The sequence below is a fragment of the Panthera onca genome, chromosome B1, assembly GCF_046562875.1.
Source record: "Panthera onca isolate mPanOnc1 chromosome B1, mPanOnc1 haplotype 2, whole genome shotgun sequence".
In the NCBI taxonomy this organism is placed as follows: domain Eukaryota; kingdom Metazoa; phylum Chordata; class Mammalia; order Carnivora; family Felidae; genus Panthera; species Panthera onca.
Window position 1 is genome coordinate 203342326 of NC_138342.1, and position 18705 is coordinate 203361030.

The window sequence follows — 18705 nt, forward strand, 5'->3', positions numbered from 1 at the left end:
ACTGCCTTTGCTTCCCTCTTTTTAAACACCTGTGTATTCATATGAGTGGACTGATTTGTGCCCAGCAGTTGTTAAGTGTATGTGCCTAGGTATGGATTCAGGCTTAACCCTGCTTTGAACTTGTATTTCTACAATCTGAGAACTTAGATCCTTCCTGAATTCTAGAAAAGTATTGGTACTTCCTTCTTCTACCTTCTCATTAGTATCATTTATCAAATACGTGCTAGTACTCAGCCTCCATATTTCTTACCTTTCCACTTATACACTCCACATCTTTAATTCCCTCTGCTTTACATGTATCAATTATCCTATTTAAAGTTGTAACACAGGGGCACCTGGGTGACTCAGTCGGTTAAGCATCCAACTTTGGCTCAGGTCATGACCTTCCTGAGATTGAGCCCTACATCGGGCTCTATACTGACAGCTCAGAGCCTGGAGCCGGCTTCCGATTCTGTGTCTCCCTCTCTCTCTGCCCCTCCCCTGCTCATGCTCTGTCTCTGTGTCTCAAAAATGAATAAATGTTAAAAAAAATAAAATAAGGTTGTAATACAGCCACACACATCTATGTGCTCAAATATTCTACCCCATGGTATCAATGAGGCACTACAAGACATAATAAAATCCGTAGGAGCTGTGAATCTAGGGTCTGTGTGCACAGTGACTACTCATTTTTTACACCCAGCGGGAAAGACTGATAAACTGAACCTTCTAAAACTCAATTTCAGACAACTCAAACCTGGTTCAGAGTCTGAATTTTCTCTTGGCACGTCGTCATAAATGGCTTCTTCTGGATCTGGAATAAAAAGAAGGAAACTTTCAAAACCGACCAACACCAAGTACAATGTCCACTGTTCAGGGCCACAGTCTCACACGGCGCTATAATGATGCAGAAAGCTAGTTCCAAAGGGCAGACACATGCACCTTCCCAAAGCAGAAGTTTTCTGGGGACTGAAGGATGACGCTCTACGTGAGCCAGGTATGAAAGGGGAATTTTATGGTTTCTAGGCCAATTTAGTCCATTATTTTGTGTTCACCTGCACGTCTCTATGTGGCTCTTTATAAATATTTTTCAGCTTACGAAGTTAACGTGTTCCAATGTACGAACAATACAGAGGTGCCATACACTGTTTCAGAAACAACGGGACAGCCCAAGAGGTGCTATGTTAACAGGAAACCTAAAGTAAGTCGATCATCTATGATATCTTGAACTACTGGATATAAAAACTGGGCACACGCAAGGATGAGAATGTTCACCTGTTAGGATAAAGTCTCTCCGACTACACTATGTGGAACGTTCGTGTCCTCTGAGACTGTAACACGTTTTCTTAAGAAAAGGCCGGGATCCTTCCGGGCCAGACTACTGAGCGAATACGGTATGAAAAGGTCGTGTACGAGAACAGCAGTGAAGCTAGAAATGCATTTCAGTATTTGTAAGTTTGGGCCTTCGTGGAAACCAACCACGTTATGAGGTCTTACTTACACACTGAAAACCGTGAAGGTCACCGCGACTAAGCAACAACAAGAAGATGAGGTAAGTACTCCCAACTCTGCCTCTGCTCTCAAGCCAGTTACATTCTGGGAAGGGGGAAGGGGGAGGCAGCAAACTGGGGAAAGCCCCTCGTTCTCCTCCTGCCGTCAGGCCCCCGTGTGACAGACACCCCCTTCCTTGTAATAAAATTAACTGCAACCGTGATATGCATTTCCACTCCCGACAATGTGTGGGATGCTCAACTACGCACCCGTGAAAACCATGGCCGTGAAGCCCACGAGTCCGCTTACGTGCAGATCTGATTGTGACACCTACGCGAACCTGTTTGTGATACTTTATTGTAAGAACGCGGTATGTGACACATACACACAATATAATCGACGGTGTATGTGATTGGTAAAGCTTCCGGTCACCAGCAGGCACCAGTAGGAGTCAAAAGTTATACCCAGATTTTTTACTGTGGGGGGGTGTCAGCACCCCTAACCTGTGTGTTATCCTAATTAACTGCCACTTGTGCAATAAAACAAGTAATGGGAGAAAGTCACACAAATTTTACTCTGGAAATAAAATTGCTAGCGAACAGGAGGAAAATAATTTCACCCCTTAATGATCCCCATTTAGCGGCCCCCTAGCAGAATCCTCTACTTATGCTAGGCTCTTTGTTTGACAATGTCATAATTAAAACCAGAACACGACACATTCCAGGAGATAACTGAACAATCAGGAGACTGTTAAGATGGTTCTTCCTTGTAAGTCAATCATACAAAATTACACAGAAATTAGTGAGCCAGTAGATAATAAAGGGATAATTGGAAAAGCCATCTTTACTTTTTTTAAAAAATTAAAAGTCAAATCTAGTTAAAAATAGCTCAGCTTTCTAAGCCACATGTGGAACAGAAGGTCTGGTATGCCATCTGGACAGTGGGCTGGCTTAACCAGCCATCCACCCCCTTTCCAAAATGGTAGCCTGAAAAAGCATCTCCGTGAGAATCACAAGAAAATGCCTGGTAACGTCTCCGTGGTAACTTGCTGAGTGCGGGCCCGTGTAAGAGCATCAGTTCCCCGAACGCGGGACCATCGTGACAGGACCCAAGGACTGTACTGGGAAGAAACAATCAGGAGGAAACCCGTGTGGGACGGGGGGGAGCAGAGATGTTCTGACTGGAAACAAAATAAGGGCTTCAGAGAGCCTGGGGACAGCAGCGACAGGCAGCTCTGTTGGTCCTTCAGGGAAACGAATGCAGTTCTGAAGGGACGTGGGAATAATCAGCGGAACCCAGCAAACACACATCGACCCCTGGGGCGGCGTCCACGCGGGGCCTGGCGAAGATGAGGGCACGGCCCCGCCAGCTTCCCGGAGGTCAGTGTACTTACTCTCCATCCACGCGGTGTTGGCCGGGTCCGCCGCCCACCGGGCGAGGGCACTGTCCTCCTTAGGCGCTCGCTCGTCACTGGGAGAAAACAAACCGGGAGACCACAAGGGTGAGCGTGCTTCCCGTCAGGACGCTGCCGAATGTCCCCAAAGGGTACGTGAGCTCCAATGTGTGCACGCTGTCCCCAGATGTTACTCCGGGCGTCCTGTGCTGGGAACGTCTTCTGAGTCGCTGCCTATGCATCTTACGTAGGACCCCGCCACTCACCCCACAACGCGGACGTGTATGGAAGGACCCACGCCTGCAGTCCCACCACACCTTCCCACTTGGCTTTTTCGGGGCCCCTTTTACAATAAACACTTAGACTTAAGCCCTTGAAAAGTCAGTGACCTCCGCCCTAACCATCTCATTAGGAACCAGTGGCTGACCTCGCTCTGTATCTACGGGGACAGGGGACGCCCTCCCCCGGCCCCCTGCACACACCCCATTTCTGGGATACGTGAGTAATACATCTGGGGCCTTCCTTTCCCTTGTGCGGGTGTACTGAGGCCGTGCCTTCGATCCAAACGCCCCGGGGGCTTCACCCCCCCAGTGGTCTCTGGGACGCTGAGGGGGCCACCGGCTGACACAGGCGGGGGCTTCTGCCCCCTCACCCAGCAGGTCAGAATCTGCACGTGCTCGTTTTATCGGACCAGCCGCGGCTTCTCAACACAGACGCCAGGTTCAAGCTTTCGTTCCCAGCGGTTTGTACGCCCGCCACGTGCCCGGGACAGGTGCTCGCACAACAGAAACAGGAGAAACGAGGTCTCTGCTCCAGGGGGCCTGAAGCGTCTTCCAGTTGTTCGCCAGAACTTCTTGCGGGCCTGTTGTGTGCCGCACACGGTACCGGCTGCAGAGACACGCCCGAGTGACAGACGGGCCTTCTCGCCTCCGGGAAGGGACCTCACGCCGCCAGAAATAAAAAGTGCTCACGACTCAACTGGCGCTGTGCTCTAGTGCAATGGTCCCTGGGGCCAAGTCACAGCACGGCAAGCCTCTGGAATGCTTTATTCAGAAGAACGACAAGGTCGGCTTCATTCAACACAGCTGGGACAAGACCAACCTCAGGGGCCCCGCGGTCTAGGGGAGCTCTGCAAGGAAGAGCCAAGCGGGGTGTGGAGCACTTCACAGGAAGGGAAAGAGGCTGGAACTAGGGTGAGTGCTCAGAGACAACCATGGGCAGCTCGGAAAAACGCACACGTGCAAAGGAGAATCATTCATACGGAGTTAATGCCACACTTCACGATAAGTGACAGAGATGGCGGGGGTCACTGCAGCGTGGTCTCTTCTATCATCATTTTTGTTAGTTTTCTGAAAGTTCTAATGGTTAAATACAAGATTTAAGGGCCAGGGAAGATGGCAAAGGTCTTAAAAATGTCCAGATCACAGACACTTTAGCTACGCAAGCATGTGCGACACAATATGCTACTTTGTGGATGCATGTAAGAAAAGAAGCTGAGTCCGTCCCCACACTTAGTTGAGGAACGTGTCACATAAAAAAAAAAAGCATCCTCACACTTTTCAAGTCTAAAATTACATCAAAATGAAGTTAAGCAAAAAAACAGAAAATCTAAAGCAAAAATGGATGATATTTAAACTGCTCCCGAGTGTTTCCGCAGGTTTAAAAAAGGTCGCTTTCCGTAGATTTAAAAAAGGTCGCGCTTTGGAAGAGAATCTGAGCTTGCCCTCTCACGCCACTTCACGTTCTTTTTGTTCTAAGAAACGATCCTTTCAGCAGACATGTTTTCCACCATACGTTTCAGATCACCGGCGATAATGCGCCACCCGCTCGTGTCTCATCTCACGCACACTGTGATTCTACTGCGGGGTCTTGGTGGACCTGCTCTGCCACATGTAATGTAAACCAGGTGGAAAGAGCTTGCGCGTCCCTCTCTGCAAAGACACCACTCTTTTAGGGACGAGTATGTCTTTCTACGTTCAGAGCCCAGCCTACCACCCCAAAGAAAAAGCCAGGTGAGCGTGAGAACAGCAGGTCAAGGACCCGAAACCTGAGTCAGGAGTCCGTTCTCGCTTTCCGTCTCCTCTGCTGGTGCCTGTGCAGGCGAAAGGAAACACCGCAAGCCGCCATATGGGAGGGAGGGAAGTCCTCGCTGGCGTGCTGAGACCGGTTTACTTCCTCTCAGTCTCTGATGCCAATCACAGGCCAGGCACTCGGTAAAGGCTTGGCGAACTGAGACATAACAACTAAAAGTGGGTAAACAAACAGAGCCAGCATGCACCAAACACAGGACCAGGCAAGGTGGTGGATATTCTAACGCTGGGTAAAGACTGATCCCACAAAATGGCCTTTAACTCATAAAAGGTCACAGAAGGCAAAGACGGAGATCATATATTGAATAAAGGTCCAATAGAACAAGAAGATATAACCATTACAAACATACAACTAACGAAGGAGCCCCAAAATAGATGAAGTGAAAATACACGGTACTGAACACAGAAATGGACCATCTCACAGTGACAGCCGGACACACCAATGTAGCACTGTCAACAGCAGAACCACCAGGCAGAAGACGCTAAGAGCGCCACAAATCAACTAGACCTAAGAGACATGGCAGAACGTGGCACCCACCCACCCTTACGAGTCAAACTACAAAACTCTTAGAAGAAAACAACGAGAGAGCTTCATGACACTGGATGTGCCAACAACTGACTGGACAGGACACCGAAAGCACAGGCAATATAAAAGAAACAAAACACATAAACTGGATTTCATCAAAATTAAAAACCTTTGTGCAAAGGACACCATCGAGAGAGTGAAAGGACAACCCACAGCATGCGAAGAAATGTTCACAAATCACGCATCTGATGAGAGATTAATATTCAGATTACATAAAGAACACCTACAACTGAACAACAACAAATAAACCCAACCCAAACATGGGGAAGGAACGTGACTGACATTTCTCTGAAGAAGACATACAAATGGGCGATGGGACGGGATGAGGTGCTCAGCATCATTAGTCATCAAGGAAATGCAAATCAAAACCACCGGGAGGTACCATTTCACACTCCCTAGAATGACTACAATCTTTAAAAACTGGAAAATAAATTTGGTGACTGTATTGGAAGCAGTTCATTGCAGGTGGGAATGTGAAATGGCGCTGTCTCTGTGATAAAGAGATTGCTGGTCCTCAAAAAGGGAAATATAGACTCACCATAAGATCCAGTGCTCCTCTCACAGGTACAGAGCCAAAGGGATAGGGAGCAAGGACTTAGATGCTCATACACCTGTGTTCCCAGCAGCGTGATTCACAACAGCCAAGAGGTGGAAACAAAGCAAGTGTCCTTCGAGTGGTGAGTGAAAAGGTCATATGTGCTTACAAAGGAATATTATGCAGGCTTGAAAAGGAAGATCCGGACGCATCCTACAACACAGGAGAACCTCGCAAACATGATGCAGAGTGAAACAAGCCAGACACAGAAGGACACGAGTTACCTAGATCGGGCCAATCCACAGAGACAGGACACAGAGTAGGGGTTGTCGGGGGCTGGGGGAGGGGGGCGGTAGATTACCACAGGAGGGTTAGAGCTCCTGTCTCAGATGATGAAATATTCTGAAAGGGGAGAGTGGTGACACAGTATATGCACGCGATGCCACTACATGTTACACTGAAAAGGGTTCAAATGGCAAGTTTTATGTTGTATATATTTTAACACAGTTTTAATACGGACAACGCAGTGTACCAAAAGCCACAGGATGCTCCACCTCGAACAGGTGTGGATAATGCATCAGTATGGCTGCACAGCCGCCAAGCAACAAGCATGACGGCGTGCTAAGCCTTGGTCAAACCTGCTCTCCCCCTTCACAGGATTCTCAGTCCAGCAGCAGAAAGGGACGGGGGAAGTCACAGTGAGGGTGCACTGTTTTAATCAGTTTTAAAGCCGGTGTGCCCACACAGCTCTGGATGGACAAGAGGGAACTTTATAAAACGAGACACTAAGGCAGGGTTTTGAAATGCATGCAGGAGTTTGCCTGGAGGACGGGCTTTTCCTGGGCATCTCAAGGAGGAGAAATAGCGTTTTTGAAGGCAAGTGGCATGAAAGAAAGGTCTACAATCAAATCAGTTTGAAGTACTCTCGCTGAAAGCTGGGTCAGACACACTGAAAAATCCCCTCCGGCCCCACAGGGTTCTGAGACCCTTCCCAAGGCTGAAGTACACACAGAATCTCCAGGGTGGAGGCCGAGGAGGGCCACCTCTCTGGGGCCTATCTGTATGTGCGTTCGTACGGTCTGTCCTTCTACACAGACAGTATGAACCTCTAGCCGAGTCCTCGTACTCTGACACCCATCCTGGGAGCCCCTGGGCGAGAGAGCAGATGGATGCAGGACTGGGAGCGGAGGGTCTGGGGCGGGGAGTAGGCCTGGTCGGTCACCACCTCACAGCACTGAGGGCAGGCAGGACAGGTGTCCCACACTCCACATTACAGGGAACGGTCATGGACCCAGAGCACGTGTGTAAAATGAAAAAATTTACCTGTTTGCTGGATCCTCAGAACTTAAAGAATTAAATGGGCTGTCTTCTGCTACTTCCTGTGTCTCTGTGAGGAAAGAAAAAAAAATCATATAGTTTCATGCTTAGGGTAAAATTGTAGGAAACGGATTTTTACATTTAAAATGGTTCCCTATTTTCCATTCTTATGAATGATAGGCTTATCTTAGCATAAAAATGATTAACTGATAGATTTAAGGTTTTTTAGGTTAGATTCAAAATAAGATGTTTTCAAAACAGGATTACAGTAAAAAGTGATATCCAAAGGCTCCTGAAACAGCTGGAATTAAACCCAAAGAAAGCAGGCTACAGTAAGAAACAAATTTTCTCCTGTGTCTTAACTTTTCATGGGAATTTACAATTGTGATTTATTGGAAAGTATGTCTAAATGGGAGCCTCCAAAGATTCTCAAGGGAGAGTTACGTTCATGATATCTGGCAACCAAGTTTTTATATACTCACACGCACGTGCACACACACACACACACGCACACACACAGTCTGTCACACATGTCCAGCTGACTGCTGTTCTCCCACCTCTGGGTTTGATTTACCAAGCGGTGATGAGCTCAGGCTTAGCCACGTGCTCAACCAACAACTGGTTAATTGCTACACTGGGAAACTGTCCATAAACACCGTTTTAGAAGGAATTTACTGTGTGCTAGGCAAACGTTCTTGACCACTTTCAAAGCGCTCAGCAGTTAACTCAAGGTCCAGGAAGGCTGGGCTTAATGCAATAAGCTTGGAGATCTCACTCATAAAACTGGTCCCCTGATCCCGCTAAACAGTAACAAATACCCCTTACCCGGTGGTGGGATTTGCCTGGCGGTGCACCAGGAATTGTAGAGGCATGAACTCAACAAGTTCTCGAGGCCATGGAAAACCTAGCTGTCTGCCAAGGAGCACATGCCAGGTCAGAGGCAGGGCCACGATCTGAACTCAGACCTGCCCGTCCAAAGACTTCCCACCACACCACACTCCCCCCAAAAATGGCCCACATGACTTCCTAAAAGACAAAGATACTCGACAAAGTCAACGAAGAAAGGATGTGGACTGGCAGCGAGCGTACTTCACACGGTGACTACCTTCCCCACGGCTGTGTCAGGGGCCCCTCTCACCACCCCTGAATGCACGCTGCGCGTGCCTCAATGCACCCACCCAACACCTTCCTTCCCGGCGCTCCCCCTTCTGAGAAAGCAGATGCACCCGGAGGTGATGTCTGCTAAAACGAAAACTCTGATGACAGTATGGTGAGCATACTCGAGAGGAAGTTCTCCCGCTGGCCACACACACTGCCCACCTCTCACTGTTCTGGAAGGATCTGGAAGCCCATGCCACGAGGCAGAGCACCATGAGTCTCTGGCCACTGGAGGACCACTAACGAACGAAAGTGGAGGCTCAGTGTTGGTTCTGGGCAGTGGGGAAGACGACGGGTTCCTGCTGTCCCGGACTCTGGGGCTCATGTCCCAGGGGAGCCTCTATGCGAGTGAGGGAGCCTCAGCGAGGACGTGCACGCTGAACGAGCCCACAGAGCCAGGCCGCCCTGTGTCCACGAGGGAACCACACGGTGCAGATGGTTAGGAAGCCGGCCAGGGCACCACAGGACGTATGTGCACACGCGTGTGCTCATGCGAGAGTGGGGGAGGGGCAGAGAGAGAGAATCCCAGGCAGGCTCTGCACGGTTAGCACCGAGCCTGACGTGGGGCTCAACCTCACGAACCTCGAGAGGATGACCTGAGCCAACATCGAGAGTCGGATGCTCAACCGACTGAGCCCCCCAGGTGCCCCCCCTTCTCCTCTCAATTCCATAATCTACTTCCGTATTTTCACATCGTTCTTACTTGTCAGAGGCCACAAAACACGAATAGCATTGTTGACCACGGTTAATTTCCAAGATTCCTACCGATTACAAGAAAGCATAGGTGAAAAACCTCAACCCTAAAAACCTGTGGTTTCCAAACAAATTCAAGAGCTTCTTTAACGAAGACTTTTTTTTCCCCTCAATGGTCACAACTGGGAAGGAGAGAACGTGTTTACTGAAATCTCGCACAAGCTGTGATTCCGTGTCCGAGCAGCCTCGCGTCCCTGAGAGCCTCTACACCTGGGACAGCGCCCGTGCTGCGTCCTTGGATAGGGAACACACGCAGATCTCGGCGAGAGAACAAACGCTCGGCTGGGCTGCCTCACTGGCCACACTCGGAACGGAACAGGCCGCCCTCTGCTCAGGGAGGGCCGTACTTGAACGTCCCGCTGCCCTCACGCACGCGGACCCACAGGCACCTGCCGGGGGAAGGTGACCCGGGCCGGCTCCGGTGGCTCTACCAGAACACGGAGGACTGCAGGACTCACGGACGACAGGCGGTCACGGCCCGCAGTGCGTGGCGAGGAGGAGGACACTACCTTCCTCTTCCAGGGACGCGGCACGGATGACGACGGGGCTGGAGTAGGCCGGCACAAGCAGCGGGAGGTTGCAGGGCACAGCATAGCCGCAGGGCACGGGCACCGAGTACCCGCTGGGCACCGGCGGGCTGGCGCTCTCCTCCTCGGCATCGGGGTCGGCGGGCGGGGGCTGCTCCTCCTGGAAGGGCGTGATGTCGATGACGGAGTAGGGGTTCACCCGTGTCGGGACCTCAAGCGTCGTGCCTTCCACCGGGGCCTCCGCGTCCGTTCCCCTCCCGATTTCACCTCCTGGAGGCAAACACACAGTGTGGAGGAAGGGAGGACAAGTAGGGCCACGCCCCCCCCCCAAAGGGCACGCAACACCAGGGCACCCAGGAGACGCCCAGATCTGGGAGTACAGGGCGGAGCATCGCTGGGGTCAGCGCGCGACACCCCAGGGCCTGGCAGCTCCCAGGGCCGCTTCTCTGCTGACAGGCATCAGGTAGAAGCTGCCGGACCAGGGGAGCCACTGACTGTGCGGAGAGCCCTCGCTGTGGACAAGAAACCAGCCCTCGTGGTCGGGACAAAAGCAGCCACCTCCAGGATCCAACACGGACTCCATGCATCTCAAAGAGCGTTAGTTTCAGAAACGTTTCCCACCACGCAGCCACATGGTGCTGAGATGTGGCCGATACCCACCCCCTCCGAGAGGCCGCCAGGGGCTGCCGAGCAGCCTGACGCCCGTGGAAAATGCCAGGGACCAAAGGAGCGCGGCCAAACTCCAATGAGCCATCACAGCTCACGTCCCGCTCCAGGACACCGACTTCCCCCCCACGTCACTCACCCGCGGTGAGGACAAGCTGGCCGCTGGGCCACGGGCGCTGGAGGCGGCCCGGGGACTCACCTGAGCCAGACGCGGCATCCGCGCCCCCCCCACTGGCCGGGGCACCCGCGGCTGGCCGATCCGCTTCTGGAATCTCGTCTCCGCTGTCGAAATCGAACTGCTCCCCCTCGTCCTCTTCGTTGTTGTTCCTGTCGTATTTCACCTCGTTTTCTAACAGTGAAAAGAACACAGACTCAGCCGCCGCGGGAGCAGAGATGCGCTAGCATTCAGTGCCAGGGACTGTGCGGGTGGCGGAAGCGACGGGCAGAGGATGAGGGAAAGGAAGCGCCAGGAAACGAGGGAGGCCACAGACTTCAACACTAGCGGATTCCGCTCAAGCCCCACGGGGCCCCAGGCCCCTTCGGTTCTGTCCACGCCAATCACCCACAACGTAAATGCCACCCAAGGAAGGGGACCTCGCAACCCCTGCCCAGGCCAGGCCCACCCTGCGGTCCCCGTCCGGCACGCGTCCCCGCGTGTGGATGTGTACGGGGCAGGGTGGAGGCCGCTCAGACCCACAGATGCCGTCCACCAACCCGTGAGAGGCCACAGCGCCCTGGTGACAACGCCCAGGCTAGGGGGCTGGGGCAGGGGACAGCCCAGTGGGGAGGGAGCCTCTGCTGCTCCACGGCACCCCAACACTGGGGCCGGAAGTCAGAACACAGAAAACTCCCAAACCTGACGGCCTTCTCCACTGGTGCACAACTCACTCCTCTGTACCCAGACGGTCTGCGGGCGTCTGGTGCTCACACAGATCACGGGAAGTCGGTCATGGGGACCCGTCTCCCAGGACGGGGACCCTGCACACCCACACGGGGACCCTCTCCCAGGATGCAGGACCCTGCACCCTTGGGGTGTCCAGGGCGGTTCCCTTGCGAAGGAACGAGTAGGTGGGCACTACGGAGAGGGAGAAATGACCCCAAGATGGAACCCAAACCGCTCACTCTGCAAGCAAACCGGGGTGCTGCAGGGTGGGCCAGGGCATCCGGCGTCCCCACGGAGAGAGAGCTCCGGTCCCACCAGGCTGCAGAGGGATCTGCTGAGAGAGGCGCCCAGGGCCCAGAGCGGGTTCCCTCCTCCCTTCCAGAGGGTTCCACCCAGCGGTCACACAGGCCTGAGTGTGGGAATGTGGGATCTGAACCAGTCATCTTAGAGCCAAAGACGCGTGAACACGGGCTGGGAAGCCGGCCACGGGGCGGTGGGGTGACAGAGCCAGCACCCCTGAGCCAGAGCCAGGTAGGTTCTGGGGGTGGTGGGGGCGGGGGTGCAGAGAGGCTGGGGAGGGGTCACCTCCCCTGGGTCGGGGTGGGGGTGGGGTGAGTCAGGGCACAGACTGTCCCAGCATGATGGGGGGCAGGGAGGGGGCCTCGGCCCCTCCAGTTCCACTCCCAGCGCCTCTCACTCCTGGTGCAGGGCCCCGGGCAGCATCGCCCCAGCAGACGCAGATGCTGTGCAGGGGGCGATGTGTGCTCTCCAGGAAGGCAATGTTCCACAGCCACCTGGCAGCTGGGGGGCGGGGCCGGGGTGGGGGGAGTGGAGCCAGGGGAGAGGGGAGGGGGGGCTGGGGGGTAGGACGTGAGACTCAGGCTTTCAGAGGTGGCCTGGTTTCTAGGGAGAGAAGGTGACAGAGCTGGGGCTACCTGAGCCAGTCTAAGACGGTCTTTCCGGCTGTGGCCTTGTGGGTCCAGATGAACCTTCGATGGTCCGGAAACAACGGTCTTAAATACCAGGTGCTCATTTTTCCCTTCCGTCTTTGGAATTGGCAACACGTCCTAACAGGTGCTTTGAAGGAAACACCTTACCACAGAGGTCAGGTGGACAGGCTCTGTCGGGGCAGGAGGGAGGGGACCCTCAGCGGGGACACAGGGGGAACGAGACTGCCGGGTCCACAAGCAGCATTCTGGGGCAATTTCTCCCCAGTTGACACGTGCTAAAAGCATGACAGGGGCAAATACCGAAATGGAATCCAGAAAAGGCTTCAGAAAACTGTTCTGGTGAGAGTATGCATTGGCGACTTTGTGGAAGAGAACTTGCCAACACGTACAATGCCGGACAATTCTGCACATCCCTTGTCGCAGAAATCCTACTGCAAAACACTTATCTTAAGGAAATAATCAGAGACCATCACGACACTCACCTAAATGTCCTTTAGTAGGAAAGAGACTTTACGTATCACGTGTTTATACAGCCAGACACTCACGAAGCCATTGAAGTTATCTGGTCGAAGCTTATTCGAGAATTTGGAAAGAGGTCTTGACGTATTAAGTTAATAGTCTTTCTAATCGGTCTTTCCACACCCATTTAACAGAAAATAACACACAATGATGAGGGTCTGGAGAAACTGGAACCCCTTGCAGCGTTGGCAGGACCAGAAAACAGAGCGGCCGCCGTGGCAACTGTAAGGAGGCCCCTCACGAAGGAAGCACAGAACCAGAACCACCGAACGACCCCAGGATCCTGCTTCCGAGCCTCAGCTGGAGGAATTAAAGCAGGCACACAGATCCCAGCGCGCCCACACAGGTGTGCAACCACACGAGTGTGCCACTGTGTGAGCGTGCAACCATTCAAGCAGGATAATTCACAACAGCCAAGAGATGGAAACAAGGCAAGAGTCCACGGACAGATGAACGGCCAGATGGACTGTGGTCGACGCACACAATGGGGAGCACTCCGTCCTAGAAAGGACAAATTCTGACACCTGTCACCACACGGACGGACCCTGGGGACATTCTGCGGAGCGAAGGGAGCCAGTCACCACGGGACAGACACAGCGTGACAGCACCCACGGAAGACAGGACGGCGGGTGCCGGGGGCCGGGCAGGGGATGGGGGTCAGGATCTCGTGGGGACAGAGCTTCAGTCTGGGAAGATGGAAAGTTCTGGAGGCGGAGGGCACTGCTGGTGGTTTTCGTGCTCCCGGGGGGCACTGAAGAACGGTAAATGTTCTGTATATTTCACCACAATAAAGGGAATCATCCAAAGACGGTTGGTTTTACTAATTTCATCCCGCTCACACACAGACCCAAATATTAACCGTGGCCTCTGCAAACGACTGGTACTTTCTCCCCTGAGATTCCCTGCGTTCGGCAAACTCCCCACAACACATACGTTTCCTGCCTGCCGTGAGGCTGTGTTCGGGTTCAGACCACATTTCCACTTGGGCTAAACTCCGGGAGCAGGCTAATCCCCTGAGGTTCGTACTTAATAAACACAGACGCACAGCTCACCGCCGCCACCGAGTGAGGACAGCGTCACAAGAAAAAGCAGCAGACACGGACCGGACCTGGGGGTGGACGCAGCCTGTGTCCGCGGATCAGTCACGCGACGTGCGCTCTCCCACCAAGTCGGGTCTCGGGCCCAACGACAGGGAGGTCGGCGCGTGGGTTCTCGGCGTTACCGTTAGGGAGTCAGTCAGCTTACTCACAGGAGTAACCTGGGGAACACGTCCCAGGGCAATAAATCTCTTCAACACAAAAACCAAAACGCACAGGATGCTTTCCAAATACAACTGTTCCCACGACTAGATTTGTGTTTGCCGGGTCAACGTGACAGGGAAACAATACAAGTTAAACACCCAGCCGAAGGTGATGACGGGAGAGCTCGAGTTGTGACCCAGCGACGTGACACATGGAGATCCCGCCACCGACACGTTCCACGGGGCACAGCAGGGACTCAGAACCACCTGCCTGCTCTCCCTCCATCGACCCTCCTCTCGGAAGTCACAGTTCATCACTGCCGGACTTTAAGAAGTAGATAAAATACACCTGAAAGTGATTTTATGAACACTGCTTCAAACAACAAAGCCTAGGGCGCCTGGGTGGTTCAGTTGGTTAAGCATCTGACTCTGGCTCAGGTCGTGATCTGGTGGTTTGTGGGTTCGAGCCCCACGTCGGGCTCTGTGCCGACAGCTCGGAGCCTGGCTCCTGCTTCGGATTCTGTGTCTTTCTCTGTCTCTGCCCCTCCCCTGTTCACACTCTGCCTCTCTCTCTCAAAACTAAATGAATATTTTTAAAAACTTAAATAACAAAGCCTGACAGGGTCTTCCCCTTAAAGGAAGAAGGTAATTCTTGTTCTGTGCCTTCAGCAAGTAAGATGGGCAGCACAGGGCCAGGCCCTCACGGACAGGCCGCCGTCGCCCAGAGTCCACGGTTTCCATCCAGTGAGGCGCACCACATGGGTGTAGACAAAGGCACCGTGATGTGTGGCCACCGTCACAGCGTCAGACACAGCAGCCCAGAAACGCCCCCTGCACTCGGCCAGGTCACCTCCCCTGCCACCCCCAGAATGCCTGATGCCTCCCCACCAGCTAGTGACCTGGCTTCACGCGCTATTGGGTGCCTTGTCCCCAGAGCCAATGCCCGTGGTCCTTCCCCGCTGTCCCCTACGGTGACCTCACCGCCCCGTTTAACATGACCATCCTTTGGCATCAATGACACTACAGTCTCCCGGCTCCCTCCCACACACCCAGCTGCTTGTTTCAGTCCCTCTTGAGGACAGAACCGTGTCCCCCCACACCCTAGGCTGAAGGTCTAACCCCAGGACCTCAGAACACAGCTACGTGTGGAGACGGGGCCTCAAAGGTGATTAAGGTAGAATGAGGTCGCCAGGGCGGCCCCACTCCAGTACGACGGGTGTCCTCATCAGAGGAGGTCAGGACACACACGCGCCGAGGCACGACCCCGTGGGGACACGGGGAGGGACGGTGTCTGCACGCCAAGGAGAGAGGCCTCTGAAGGAGGCCGGGATCCCCGACGTTCGCCTCCAGGCTGTGACAGGTGCAGGCCTGTGGCACCGCCCACCGCACTCAGAACAGCTCCCCAAGCTGCCTCTGCTGCCCTCCACGCACCCCCTTGCTTCTGCCCCCCCACACAGAGAGTTCCAGTGCACCTGACACTCTCCCCACGGGGAGGCCGGGCCTGCTGGAGGCCCTGGTGTGGTCTGCACAAAACCCCAAGTCCACACCCAGACCCCCTGCTGGAGCCCCAGACCCCCATCCAAGGAGCTCTGCTGGGGTTTCCATGAGGCCCTCCGACCCAGCCCTGCCCCCACCCCCCTCCGTCCCCACCCACTCCCAACCTGCCCTGCCCCCCACCCCCTGTGTCCCCGCCCACTCCCAACCTGCCCTGCCCCCCACCCCCTGCGTCCCCGCCCACTCCCAACCTGCCCTGCCCCCCACCCCCCTGCATCAGTCCCCACCCACTCCCAACCTGCCCTGCCCCCCACCCCCTGTGTCCCCGCCCACTCCCAACCTGCACTGCCCCCCACCCCCCTGCATCAGTCCCCACCCACTCCCAACCTGCCCTGCCCCCCACCCCCTGCGTCCCCGCCCACTCCCAACCTGCCCTGCCCCCACCCCCCTGCATCAGTCCCCACCCACTCCCAACTTGCCCTGCCTCCCATCCCTCTCCGTCCCCGCCCACAAAGCCCCGTGGGTGCCCATTGCTAAGGGTCACAAGAGTCAACCGCCCACAAGGCTGTGCGGATCAGGATCTCGGTTCTTGAACTATGGGGTTCTCTGTTGTCAAATAGCGGCCTTCAGTCCACACCAAAGACAGAAGGCACACCCACAGGCTACCAGCCAGGAAGCAGCCATCCACCCACAGAAATGGGGACACTCTCCCCCCACCCTGTAAGGACGCTGGCCACACGCCCAGAGCTGCCCGGAGGAAATCTTCCAGGGGAACCGAGAACAGGGGTCCACGGGGGGATCCTTTCCACCTCCCGGCTGCCTGCCGCCCAGGGTCACTTCCCAGCTCACAGGGCCTGGGGCCTGGCCCACAGACGGCTTGACCGGACCAGCCAGGCCCCACAGCGACAGGCCTCGCGGGCAGCCTGCTTGTCACTCTGAACGTTGAGAACAGGGTGGGTGTGGGCTTGCAGGGAACGCGGGGTGGTTCTGCCCGACGCCCTCGGCAGCCCCCCACCGTCCCGGCTCCTGCCTGGCCCTCTTTCCCTCCTCTACTGAGACCGAAGTCACAAATAAAAACGTGCACGTTTCAGGAGCACACGGGAGGACTCTGAAATAACCACCCAAATCGGGCTGGTTACCGTGCACCCCACGTTCAAGAACCACTTCTCTCCCGGGGAGCACATGTCCGAGCTGCCCCCTCAGCACACTCCCAGAAGACAGCCTTGCTGCCCGCCCCTCCACCACCCCGGTCACATCACTGCTCTCCACGTCCCGGACGTGCTCCCGCCCACCGAAGCCTCGCAGAGCCTGCCCGCGGCCCCCCGATGCCCTGGGCTTCACAGGCCGTGACTCCCCTTCCCAGGTCCCCACCCCAGCCCATTAGCACAGCCACCCACACCCCGGCCGTGTGGTCAGGGCCCCCCTCCCGTCCCAGACCAAGTGCAGAGGTGCATCTGGGGGCGAAGCCCGTGGGTGGACGGGCGTTCCTGCAGATCCACTCAGTATCACTGCCAAGGCTCTGTCACGCACGGGACCAGCCCCAGCCGGCTGCTGCCAGCAGATGTTGGGACACACGGAACGAGAGAAGGGCGGGTTCCGGTTCCTTTGAAAACAGCGGACAAAGCGTGGGGGAAAAAGGCACGCACCGCCATCAGATTTTCAACAGTCGCAAGCCCCACACAGTCTTAACAACTGGTGCGGAAAGGGCTTCTGGGCCTTTCATTTTCTAGCTTTTCCCCAACAAGTGCGGCGAGCCCACCCTGGGAGCGCCACTCTGCTCTGCCGTGACCACGCTCCAGACGCGGCCCGGCCCAGCCGCCCGGTGTGCACACCACGGGTATCCGGGGAGAGCAGTCAGCACGGCCCATGCAGGCCATGGAAACCGTTGATGTTGAGGATCCAGGGACCGTCCCACGGAAGGCAGCCCACAGGCTCCCTGAAGCTGGGTGTGCCAGCCCCGGGGACACGCCCGGCCACGTGTGTGTAGGCTACACCCAGCTCGTAGGGGAGGAAGCAGTGAGCAGTTCTGGGACCTTCCCAATTATGACAATCGAGTACGATCCAGCCTGGAGGAGCCTCAGTGCCACCCCCCCGACACACGGCGGACACCTGCACGGGGGCCATCCAGGACCCCCTCCCCAACCAAAGCCTGCCGGCCGCAGCCCAAGGAAGGAGCCAGCCCCCCCAGAAGGCACCCCGCAGAAGGAGCAGGTGCACGGCCTGGGCTGCGGGATTCCTGGGGTGCCCTCCAGCGAGCCACCCTCACCCCGGGGCTCAGGAAACTCTCCAAGGTCGACAGTTGGGTCTTAGGTCACACCTGAGTACAGACTCTGGCTGAAGGTGGGCAGGGGCCCCTCTGGCCACATAGCCCAGCATCACTGGCTCCTTCTGGACCAGCCCTACCCACATGGCTCTCCAGTCGAGCTGAGCCTTCCTGGGGGGCCCAGCGCCCAGCAGCCCAGGCACCCCTCGGCCCGAGCCCTGCTTCCCCACAGGAGCGGCTCCACCTGTGGGCTGCCTTCCTTCTGTTCCGACTGGGAGCCCGAGGCCCAGAGCCACCTGCAGCGCAGAGCCGGGCCGGGGCACTATCCAAGGGCCCACGCCTGCCGGGAGCGGGAGGGCACGGAAGAGCCACGGGCCCTGCGTGGGTTCCTCCCACACTCTCGCAGCTTCACATGCTGAGGGTTCTGCCCTTCAGGCCCTATAGCCTCCAGGTGTGCAAAGGACACGCGAGTCTGTCCACGGGGGCACGTCTGGGGAAGACTCGGGAACGGGGAGCCCGGAAGGAGGCCCTGCCCCGTGAGCGGGGAGTGACACCAAGCCCCCGATGCCCCACCGTGGCGAGGGGATGGGACAGGGAAACGTTAACTTGCACCCCTCCCTCACGGTCCTCACAGTGGTGGAGGGAGGCAGATAAGGAACGTGCCCAAGAGCTGGATGGGACGACTCCCTTCCTCATCATCCTCCAGGCCACCCTCCATGCCGGAGGGCACTGATGGGTCCCCACAGGTAGGGCTCACAGCAGGCTGTGCTGGCCCGTGCCCCGCGGGGGGGCCCAGGGCCGGGGAGGCGCTCAGCCAGGTTACCCCAAAGTGAGGATGGGCCCTGGTGGCCAGGGGATGGG

At 55.7% G+C, this 18705-nt stretch overlaps 1 protein-coding gene across 4 annotated transcripts in view; it reads right to left on the bottom strand.

Annotated features, from left to right (window-relative positions):
* ARHGEF10 (Rho guanine nucleotide exchange factor 10) overlaps window positions 1-18705 on the bottom strand; it is a 101725-nt gene that overhangs the window by 64322 nt on the left and 18698 nt on the right. For all 4 annotated transcript variants that reach the window (XM_078445221.2, XM_078445220.2, XM_078445219.2 and 1 more), the window contains exons 3-7: window positions 10695-10844; window positions 9812-10099; window positions 7398-7461; window positions 2864-2940; window positions 737-793 (exon numbers count right to left, since the gene is read on the bottom strand). In XM_078445221.2, the coding sequence (XP_078301347.1) occupies window positions 737-793; window positions 2864-2940; window positions 7398-7461; window positions 9812-10099; window positions 10695-10844 (636 nt within the window). The remainder of the gene's footprint in view (window positions 1-736; window positions 794-2863; window positions 2941-7397; window positions 7462-9811; window positions 10100-10694; window positions 10845-18705) is intronic.